Source organism: Paramisgurnus dabryanus, chromosome 8 (assembly GCF_030506205.2).
Source record: "Paramisgurnus dabryanus chromosome 8, PD_genome_1.1, whole genome shotgun sequence".
NCBI classification, from domain to species: Eukaryota; Metazoa; Chordata; class Actinopteri; order Cypriniformes; family Cobitidae; genus Paramisgurnus; species Paramisgurnus dabryanus.
Genome location: NC_133344.1, coordinates 31,805,946 through 31,817,334, shown reverse-complemented (window position 1 = coordinate 31,817,334; position 11,389 = coordinate 31,805,946). Strand labels below are relative to the sequence as shown.

Sequence of the window (11,389 nt, the reverse complement as noted above, 5' to 3'; positions counted from 1 at the left end):
CAATATGTGATTATAATCAAATGTATTTGTTAAAACTACAAATATTGGTATCAAAAACAGAGAAATACTGTAATACTCATAACAAAACAATTTTGTTCATTTGACCTGCAAATATTGTAAAAACTAAAGTTTTTGTCAGTTGTTCTTAAAAAATACAATAACAGTAAGTTACTTTACAAGTTTATGCTGTACTTTTAACATGATTGATGCAAATTGAGGTAATAAAAAATGCTTTAAAAAAATTATATATATATATATATATATATATATATATAGTCTACAATTATAATAACATTGTTTTTATAATACAGGCTATTTGTAGCATATTGTAGAGTGTGTATAAGAAATTTTTATTATTGATATGTAAAGTAATACTATATTGTTCAGTCTCAATCCTTATATGTTTCTTTTAGTCTTTAAATGGTAATGTAATTCTTAGCCCACTAGTTTTCTACATAGGCTTATTGATAAAACAATAGTAATAATTTGAGCATTGTGCCATTATCACAGTGCCTTCACTAACATCACTTTATGATTTATTTGTAGCCTACTGTATTTATAGAGTATGTGTATAAGGAATTAAAATTTATGAAACCTGTGCAAAGTAAAATTTCTGTTCAATCCTAACCATAATCCTTGTATACTTTGTGTCTTTTAGTTTTTTAATTGTAATGTAATATTTAGCCTTCTAGTTTTCTATTTATAAATTATTTCAGCATAGTTTTGAGCATTGTATCATTATCACAAGCTAAACCATTAGTGCATCCATAGACTTGTACTTGTCCCCTCTCATTGTGCACTGTCTGAGTCTGCAAATTTTAAATTTCATAGTTCACAGAAAGGCTCGTCTCTGATTGGATAATGACATGAAGGCGGGAGACGCACGAGCTCATCGTACACCTGCGGCTGACGTCAATAACGAGCGAGCCGGAGAGGGAGCAGCGTTTGCTAGGAGAAAACGAGGCACAACAGAAGTCTTCGGACCATTTTTGTCTTTTAAAAGTTTTATCTGCAATTTTAACAAGTTTTTAGAGGGTCTGCTGTTCATCGGAAATTTTAAAGTTTGCACGGTAAGGTTCTCAGTGTTTAACCTAATTTTTTCGAGACCAAACGAAAAAGTGTGCTGAAAGCACGTGGTGTAAACTAGTTACCTAGATCAATGCGTGTTAACGTAGTTTAGCTGAAAAGCACAGGCAAACACTTGAAATCCTAAAAATGATCACCTGTGTCTTTTGTAAAAAGAAATTGGATACATTAAGAGGCTATGTACTACATTGCAAAGTGCATAGGAATGAGCCCCGTTGTCTTTTTAAGTGTGTTGGCGCTAACTGTAGTCAAACATTTACCACTTACTCCGCTTTCAAGGGCCATTTTTATCGGGTGCACAATGCTCCCCAAGCTGCTCCTATAGCTGTTGTTGCGGATTTAAAATGTGCAGTTTCATTATGTGTCCGCCATTTTCACACGGTGAAAGAGCTAGTGTCTCACTTAAATGATCATATTGGAGAGGGCAGGTCTGTGTCGTGTCCAGTAAGTGGTTGTAAGTACGTGTTTACAAAAAAATCGTCATTTACTTCTCACATGTGTAGAAAGCATAAATCATGCTCCCCAGATGGTATCGATAACATGTACCGGGAAACTCGCCCTCAGCCCCCAGATGTAATTGACAGTACAGATGATTCAGAAAACACACATGAAGCCATGCCAACAGCTAGTGCAGCCAGTGATATGCCAGAGAATGATAGTCAGGCTTATCTCAGAAACATGTCTCTCTTTTACCTTAAACTGCAAGGACAGCTGCTAATTCCTGCTTCTACTATACAGACTATTGTTGAGGAAATGCAAAATGTGCACGAGTTAGGTCAAGCCTATACAATAGCTAAAGTAAGTTCTTTTTTAAAAAATGATATGAGCCTATCAGATGAAGCAGTCTCTAAAATCTGTGACTGCATTAAAGAGTCAGATTTGTTCTCTGCTTGTCATCAGGGACAATTAAGAACAACGTACTCTAGAAATCAGACATTCACAAAAATGTTTAAATACACAGAACCCCAAAAAGTGCCATTGGGAACGGATGACAACATGACACAAAAATGTGCTTACTACATACCAGTGGCAGAAACTCTGAAGAGTTTTTTACAGTCACGTTTAGGGAGGAATACACAGTCACAACAGTTTGGAGATCCTGATGTAGAGGTTTTTACGGATTTATATGATGGACAAAATTTCAAATGTCACAAGTTCTTCAATGAAAACCCTAAAAGCCTCAAACTGATTTTGTACCAAGATTCATTTGAAATTGTGAATCCCCTGGGTTCTGCTAAAAAGAAGCACAAAGTTCTTGCAGTCTATCTTTCATTAGCAAATTTACCCATTCATTTGCGTTCAAATACTGATAATATGTTTTTAGTCTTGTTGTGTGTTGAGGATGACCTTAAGCGTTTTGGAGTAGCCAAAGTTTTCTCAGAGTTGTTGGCAGATCTGAAATCCTTGGAAACCGAAGGAATAAATGTAGATGGAGAAACAGTAAAAGGGGGGCTTTTCTGCATTGCTGGGGATAACTTGGGTTCTCATTGCATAGGTGGATTTACAGAGAACTTCAGCCGCTCTCAATATTTTTGCAGGTACTGTGAAATCACCAGAAGTGAGTTTGTGGCTGATCCGAATGTCTGTGGTCCTCCACGCACCCCAGAGACGTATGACGCAGCTGTTGCTGATCTCCAGGCAGAAAACATCCAAGACGTCAGAGGGATAAAGGTAAACTCTATCTTTAATGCCCTTGAGTCTTTTCATGTTTCCCAGCCTGGTCTCCCGCCCTGTTTAGGTCATGACCTCTTTGAAGGAGTCTTGTCATATGATCTAGCACTGTACCTGAAGAACTTTATAAAAAAGAAAAAATGGTTCACATACTCGCTCTTAAACAGGCGCATCAAACAGTTAAAATACAAAGGATCTGAAGCACTCACAAAGCCATGTGCTGTCAACCCGGACGGAGCCAAGTTATCAGGGCAAGCCATTCAAAACTGGAACCTTTTGAGATTGCTACCAGTTTTGATTGGTGACAAAGTGCAAAATCATGAGGATGAAGTATGGCAGTTAGCTCTCCAGCTAAAAGACATTGTGGATCTTATTTGTGCTCAGAACATTTCCTTGTCCCAGATAGCATATCTTGACATTTTGATCCAAGAATATTTGGAGTTGAGAAAGCTGTTGTTTCCTGAAATTCAACTAAAACCCAAGCACCACTATTTGCGCCATTATTCAGCACTGATCTTGAAATTTGGTCCATTGATTAGGTTATGGACGCTTAGGTTTGAAAGTAAACACAGTTATTTTAAAAGATGTGCCAGACACTTGAAAAACTTCAAAAACATATGTCAGACTTTGTCAGAGCGTCATCAGATGTATCAGGCATATCTTTTAGCTGGGCAAGAATGCAGTAAACTACTTCAAGTGAAGGACAGCTGTGCATTTTATCCCAACCTTTACAGTAACACTATTAAACATGCAGTCAGGGAGCTAGCCTTTTCAGAAAGCAATACCACAGTTTCCACAGACATTCAATACAAGGGCACTGCATATAAAAAAGGACAGTTTCTTGTGTACAGAAATGATGAGTATATGGAGTTTGGTGAACTACTTCTCATCTTGATTCATAATGACAAATCTGTGTATGTTTTGATGGATATCCACAAAGGCACCTTCCTCTCAGAATACCATCTGTATTCTGTAACAAAGGACAGTCTTGGGTTACAGTGTATCAACATTAATGACCTGCCCGATTTCTATCCTTTGGTATCATACATTCTTGATGGATACCAAGTCATTCCACTAAAACACAGTATTGTGGCAAAATAAAGTCCAATTAAACCTCACTTCTTACTGTAAATAGTTTTGACATTAATATACGTGTTACCTGATGCATGTCTCTGCTCTGTTAGGTGTATGTACTGTATATATTTTTTTTTTTGTTCTGTCTGAAGGTGCCATTTTTTCTTCAGTGCAATATGACTGACTCAGAGCGAACCTTCCTAGATGTTGCCATCATGGACGCCCTACCACAACTTCAAGCAGTAAACAAAAACATCCTGGAAGAGCACTTGCAGTCCATTGGAGTTGAGACGTATGATGATTTACGCTTCGTAACGGAGGCAGATTTAATGACAGCGTTAAGACCTGTAGAAGCCAGGAAGCTGCTTGCTGTTTGGAAACGGAAATGTAAGTAAAAACACTGCACACACCACACAAATATTCAAAATCAAAAGCAGACATGGACATTGTGCAATATTGTACAGCGTGAATCATAATCTTTTTTTTTTTTTTTTTTTTTTTTTAAAGACCACACTCCTGAGAACAGCTCTCTGTCATCTGTGGAAGCCTCGCCTACCCAATCGCTGCCATCGCTCTCTGTTTCACCCCAAAGTTCATCGTCAAGCACCTCCAGCAGCCCAGGACTTGACACACAGTGGGATGAAAACTTTGAAATTCCATGGAGTAAATTTCCTGAGGAAGTGATGCAGGCTTTAGAGAGGGGGAAAAGGCCAGGCCCAAAACTAAGAAGGCAAATGGTCCGAATTGTTGTGACTGAGATGATGGAAAAATGCCCTCATGTAGGTAAAAAACATTCAACTGACGTTGCAACAAAAATGGTTGCAAAATATCCCAGTTCTCTCCAAGATGTAATAGAGGGCGATATTGTTGGAAAAGGCTACCATTCCCTTGTCAAACAGTTGCAAAACAGAATTGAAAATGTCAGGCGCACTTCAACACCCAAAATAAGAAAAAGAAAACATCAGACTGATGACTCGGACCACACAGACGAAATCCCAATAGAAGAGAGAGCAGCGATGCAGGACACGTATGGATGCATTAAATGGAATGTCAAATTTCTGCCCCTTGAAGAAACTCAAGAGACTCAGCGGCAAAAGATGGAAAAACTCAAGGTGATGTTCCAACACATCGATGTCAATCCAGAGGAGGTAAAATGTCTAATGAAGTCCACATTTTACACACAGCGTCAACATGTCAACCAGGGAAAAAGTATCAAATGCCTTAGAGAGCAGTGGCCGTTTTGGTTTGATGAACTTGGCATGTCAGTTCACTTTATGGAACTCACTGGGATTGACCTCAAAGAGACATTTACACGAAATTTGGATTTGAAGGGAAAAAGACTTCTCGACTACATGACCACAGTTTTTGTCAACAAGAGCAAGACTTTCCTTCAGAATTATGCAAGGCTTCAGAGGATGCGGGGACTGCAGAGTGGCTGTTCAGATGATGTGATAGAGATGACCCTGCTTCTACTCAGTTACTTTGATGAGAAGGAGGAGTCCATGTTCTTCCATGTAGAAGATACATGTCTTGCAGAAGAGGTCCAACTGGAGCAAGTGCCTCTGACACCCACTGTTATTGTCTGTGGTAAGTCTTTCATATCTTTTTTTTGTGACTGTTTATAGAATTTGTCATGTGAGTGCAGCGCTTATTAACATAAACTGTTAAATAATTTGTTCATAGGACAATCCTGCTATTCCTCCACAAGGTACATGCTGAGTCTGGATCGGAACCTTATCAACACAAACATCTCCTCCTTCATTTCTGCATTGTGCCTCATGTTTGGGAGCTACTACTGTTTTAATATTCATTATCCATCTGAGCTGGCTTCAACTCTAGAGTTTCTTCAAAGGTGAGTAAACATGGCTTACTCATTTCTTAGACCTGGAGTCTGGCTGTCCCTTTGTTAACCTGGACCTTAACTAAGGCTGGGACTCAAGACAGAGAGGAAGATGCAGTGTAAGACGCAAACTAAGAGCCGGACTTGAGGGACAACTACACAGTTTTTCAATATTTTACTATGTTCTTACATCAACTTAGACAAAATAATACATCTGTCTTTTTTCAATGCGTGCAGTTTATCTTTGCACAGTGTGTTGTGAATGTGTTAGCATTTAGCTTAGCCCCATTTATTCCTTAGGATCCAAACAGGGATGAATTTCGAAGCCACCAAACACTTTCATGTTTTCCCTATTCAAAGACTGTTACAAGAGTAGTTTCACGAGTAAGTATGGTGGCACAAAATAAAACATGGCCAGTGGATAAAATGAACTATATTGTGTGGCGGAAGAGCACTTGTTTGCAGCATTCGACCTCGGGCGCAGTAACAGCATTACTCCCCCTCTCACTGAGTTTGCACGAGAGGTGGGAGTTCACAGGAGTGATGATGTTACTGTGCCAGAGGTCGAAGTGCTGCAAACTAGTGCTCTTCCTTCATACAATATAGTGCTCTTATTTTGTCTGCTTAAAAAAATCACCACTTTTTTGTGCCACCATACTTGTGTAGGGAAAACATGGAAGTGTTTGGTAGGTTCATCCCTGTTTGGATCTTAAGGAATGAATGGGCTAGACCAAATGCTAACACACTCACAACGCGCTGTGCATAGATGAACTGCACGCATTGAAATAAGATTATTTATTCTAAGTTGAGGTAAAAACATAGTAAAATATTGAAAAACGGTGTAGTTTTCCTTTAAAGAGATACTTCATTGTTTTGTCATATTAAACTATATTATTACCTTAACTAAGAAGAGTTGATACACACCTCTATCATCTTACTGCGTGCACTTAATCGCTGTGGCGCGTGGCGACACTTTAATAGCCCTTAGCTTAGCCCAGTTCATTCAATGGTACCAAACACATCAATGTTTACCCTATTTAAAACGAGTAGTTATATGAGCAAGTATGGTGGCACAAAATAAAACCTGGCACTTATCAAAGCGGGTTAAAAGGGTTACTATAATGTATGGCGGCATAGCACTTTTTGGTAGTACTTCTCCCTCTCATTTCGTCGAAGTACTCCCAAAAGTGTTATTCCGCCATACATTATAGTTACCCTTTTTAACCTGCTTTGAAAAGCGCCAGGTTTTACTTTGTGCCACCATACTTGATCGTATAACTACTCGTTTTAAATGGGGAAAACGTTGATGTGTTTGGTCATTTCTAACTTCCTCTCTGTTTGGTACCATTAAATGAACTGAGCTGAGCTAAGTGCTATCAAAGTGTCGCCACGCGTCACAGTGTTTAAAGGGATAGTTCGGCCAAAAATGATATTAAACCCATGATTTACTCACCCCCAAGCTGTCTGAGATGCATATGTCCATTTGTTTTTCAGACAAACACATTTTCAGTTATTTTTGAAATTGTTTTAGATTTTTCATTTAGTTAAATGTGAAGTTACGGGGTCCACGACCTTCAAGTCAAAAAAATGCGCATCCATCCTTCACAAAATAAATCCAAACGGCTCCAGGATGATAAATAAAGGTCTTCTGAGGGTAATCCGCGCGGTACTGTTGTAGAAATATCCATATTTAAAACCAAAATAACTAGCTTCCGGTAGCGCCGCCATCTTGGACTCCTCTGTATTCAAGAGAGAGTATTAGCGTAGTGTACGCACTTTTCTTAGTGACGTATGACAAATTCGGAGGGCGGGGGGACAGAGCAACAGCAGAGTAACCTCCGTAAGCTGCGTAAGCTCTCTTCCTGAATGCGGACGGGACTAAGATGGCGGCATTACCGGATGCAAGTTACTTTGGTTTATAAAGTTTTAAATGTATAATTAATAACAAATGTATATTTCTACAACGAAACTGCGTGGATTACCATCAGAAGGACTTTGTTTATCATCGTGGAGCCGTTTGCATTTATTTTGTTAAGGATGGATGCACACTTTTTGGGCTTGAAGGTCGTGGACCCCATAACTTCACATTTGATCAACTGAAAGATCTAAAACATTTTCTAAAATAACTGAAAATGTCATTGTCTGAAAAATTATGGACATATGCATCTCGGACAGCTTCGGGGTAAGGAAATCATGGGTTTAATATCATTTTTGGCCGAACTATCCCTTTAAGTGCATGCACTAAGAAGAGAGAGGTATGTATCAACTCTTTTTAGTTAAAGGAATATTCTACTCATTTTCAATATTAAACTATGTTATTACCTTAACTAAGAAGAGTTGATACATCCCTCTATCATCTGTGTGCGTGCACGTAAGCGCTGGAGCGCGCTGCGATGCTTCGATAGCATTTAGCTTAGCCCCATTCATTCAATGCTGCCATTTAGAGATAAAGTTAAAAGTGACTAAACACATCAACGTTTTTCCTATTTAAGACGAGTAGTTATACGAGCAAGTTTGGTGGTACAAAATAAAACGTAGCGCTTTTCTAAGCAGAATTAAAAGAGGAACTATATTTTGGCGTAAAAGCACTTTTGGGAGTACTTCGACTCGGCGCAGTAACACCCTCCCTCTCCCATTATGAGAGGGAGAAGGGGAGCGGACTTTTCAGGCGAGTCGAAGTACTAAGAATATAGTAAGAATATAGTTCCTCTTTTAAATCCGCTTAGAAAAGCGCTACGTTTTATTTTGTACCACCAAACTTGCTCGTATAACTACTCGTCTTAAATAGGAAAAACGTTGATGTGTTTGGTCACTTCTAACTTTATCTCTGAGTGGTATCATTGAATGAATGGGGCTAAGCTAAATGCTATCGAAGCGTCGCAGCGCGCTCCAGCGCTTACGTGCACGCACACAGATGATAGAGGGATGTATCAACAGTTCTAAGTTAAGGTAATAACATAGTCTTCTCATTTTCAATATTAAACTATTCCTTTAAGGTAATAACATATATTTTAATACAGGGGTGGGCAATTCTGGTCCTGGAGGGCCAAAGTCCTGCAGAGTTTAGCTCCAACCCTAATCAAGCACACCTGAACTTCATTTGCAAGTGATACTGAAAACATTGATTAGATTTTTCAGGTGTGCTTGATTAGGGTTGGAGCTAAACTCTGCAGGACTTTGGCCCTCCAGGACCAGAATTGCCCACCCCTGGTTTAGTGACAAAACGATGGAGTATCCCTTTAAGTCTGGTCTGAGTCTCGGCCTTGCCTCTGGGTGTGGCATGAGTCTCGGTCTTGGTTCGGTCTTGGACTGTTTTTTTATATATGCATGTCAAAAGTTTAGAAACTGTACTATTTTTATTGTTTTTAAAAGAAGTCTCTTCTGCTCAATAAGGCTGCATTTGTTATTAAAAATACAAAAAAGCTGTTATATTGTGAAATATTAAAAGGTAAAATAATTGTTTTCCATTTTAAAGTGTAGTTTATTCCTGTGATGCAAAGCTGAATTTTGAGCATCACTGCAATGTTAAAAATTCAGAGTCACGTGATCCTTCAGGATTCATTCTAATATGCTGATTTGATGCTCCAAGAAACATTTATTATCAGTATTGAGAACATTTTTTTTTTTTTTAGGATTCTTTGATGAATATAAAGTTCAAAAGAACAGTATTTCTCTGAAATGGAAAGCTTTTGTAACATTGTTCTACCCTTTTGGGTCTGTGAGTGTGGTGTTTTTTGTTTGTTTTGAAAGAACTTTAATAAATGTATTCAGCATGGATGCATAATACATGTCTATACTGTCACTTGAATATTTTAATGTTGCAAAAGCTTTAATTTCAGATAAATGCTGTTCTTTCAAACTTTCTATTCATTAAATAATACTGAAAATTGTACACAACTGTTTTCACAATTAAGACTGGAGTATGATGCTAAAAATTCAGCTTTGAATCACAGAAATAAATTGCATTTAAAAAAAAAATTGAAATGGAAAGTTATTTAAAATTGTAAGAATATCATGACGTTTTTTGCTGTATTTTGGATCACACAAATGCAGCCTTTGTGAGCAGAAGAGACTTCTTTCAAAAACAATTAAAATAGTACACTTTCCAAACTTTTGACTGGTAGTGTGTGTATTGTTTCTTGTAGTCTTTTGTTTATATAACTGATCAATTAAAATGCTTAATATGGTTTTTATTTAACAGGTGTTTCTTCTCGATAAACCCAGAAAAAGGAACCAAGGTAGAGAATAAAAACTCCAAGCGTCGTCTCACCGTGAACCCTCGAGTCCTCACCCTGATACAGGAACTCTCCGATCACGAGTGGCGTTAAGCCTAAATATGGACTCTTTCTGTGGACTCTTGACTGTTGTTTGAGCAGAGGTACTGTCATTTTTCTTTGTTAAATACACAATGTGTATTCTGTTTATTAAGGTACTATATCCTTTTTTTTGTTTTAAAGTCTAAAAGGTGCACTAACCTCTCTGTTTGAAAAGAGGTACTGTTATTTTTCTTTAATTACACAATGTGTATTATGTTTATTAAGGTACTATATCATTTTTGTTTTGAAGTCTTAAAGGTGCACTAACTTCTCTGTTTGTTTGAGAAGAGGTATTGTTATTTTTCTCTTTGTTAAATACACAATGTGTATTATGCTTAAGGCACTATATAATTTTTTGTTTTAAAGTCTTGAAGGTGCACTAGCTGCTTCTGGTCGAGAGTCCGCCACCTGCTTTTTTTCGTGAAAATGTTCTTGCTTTGCGGGAATGTTCCACAGTATAATATGATACTTATCTTGCATGTATTCAATTAGAACAGTTTTTATTGCAAAATAATACCTTAACAAATGTGCATTCTTACTGTGAGGGGGCTCGCCTCTCCACAGATATGACCTGTAACTTGGCCTTTTGGCATCACAAATTTGTCTCCATGGAGATAGATAAGTTTTATGCCATACTGTGGAACATTCCAGACAAGGTTGTTGTGAATTGGGTTGTTGTTGTGCGCCAGGCACTTAAACTTTGTGACCGGTAAATGTATACATTTTAAAGAGGGTAATCTACTTGAATATTTCAACTTTTATTCGGTCAAAGTTTAAATAACTATTACATGTAGCTTCTTTGCATGTTGTATACAGGTAGGTTAAAGAAAAAATGTGTTCAATTGTTTTATGCTACACTGTGGAACATTCCAGACAAGGTTGTTGTGAGTTGGGTGGTTGTTGTGCGCCTGACACTTTAACTTTGTGACAGATAATGTCTAGATTTAAAGAGGCTAATGCACTTGAATATTTCAACTTTGATTTGGTCAAAGTTTAAATAACTATTACATGTAGCTTCTTTGCATGTTGTATACAGGTACATTGAAAAGAAATGTGTTCAATTGTTTTAAGCTGTACTGTGGAACATTCCAGACGGGGAGCGTGTGGGTTGTTATGTGCCTGGCACATAAACTTGTTCCAAACTTTGAATAAAAATTCATCCAATTGTTTACAACTCTTGACAATGGCTGTTAAATAAATTTCTCAAGTGATATTTTGCTTCCTTGTCTTTTCTCAAGATGTGTTTTTGAGATTTAGCACAGCATATTATAAATAGATTTTATGTATAATATATAGAACATCTCCATTTAAAATGCAAAGTTTTACTGTTACTTTACCAGTTTTGATTGATATTTCCCTGTTAATTTTATAATTTATTGATGCATAATAAGCAAATATTACA

At 37.6% G+C, this 11,389-nt stretch overlaps 1 protein-coding gene across 3 annotated transcripts; it reads left to right on the top strand.

Moving 5' to 3' along the window:
* Positions 1-548: 548 nt before the first annotated feature.
* LOC135771348 (uncharacterized) lies at positions 549-11,169 on the top strand. Of its 3 annotated transcripts, XM_065281550.2 has the most exons (6): positions 549-1,070; positions 2,625-2,757; positions 3,984-4,218; positions 4,339-5,418; positions 5,515-5,683; positions 9,873-11,169. In XM_065281550.2, the coding sequence occupies exons 3-6, from the start codon at positions 4,008-4,010 to the stop codon at positions 9,997-9,999; spliced, it is 1,587 nt and encodes a 528-aa protein (XP_065137622.1). In that variant the 5' UTR covers positions 549-1,070; positions 2,625-2,757; positions 3,984-4,007; the 3' UTR covers positions 10,000-11,169. The 3 variants fall into 3 exon arrangements, with proteins under 3 accessions (XP_065137622.1, XP_065137621.1, XP_065137619.1); XM_065281549.1 differs by lacking the exon at positions 549-1,070 and having other exon boundaries at positions 1,077-2,757; positions 4,002-4,218; XM_065281547.1 differs by lacking the exon at positions 549-1,070 and having other exon boundaries at positions 1,077-2,757.
* Positions 11,170-11,389: the final 220 nt, after the last annotated feature.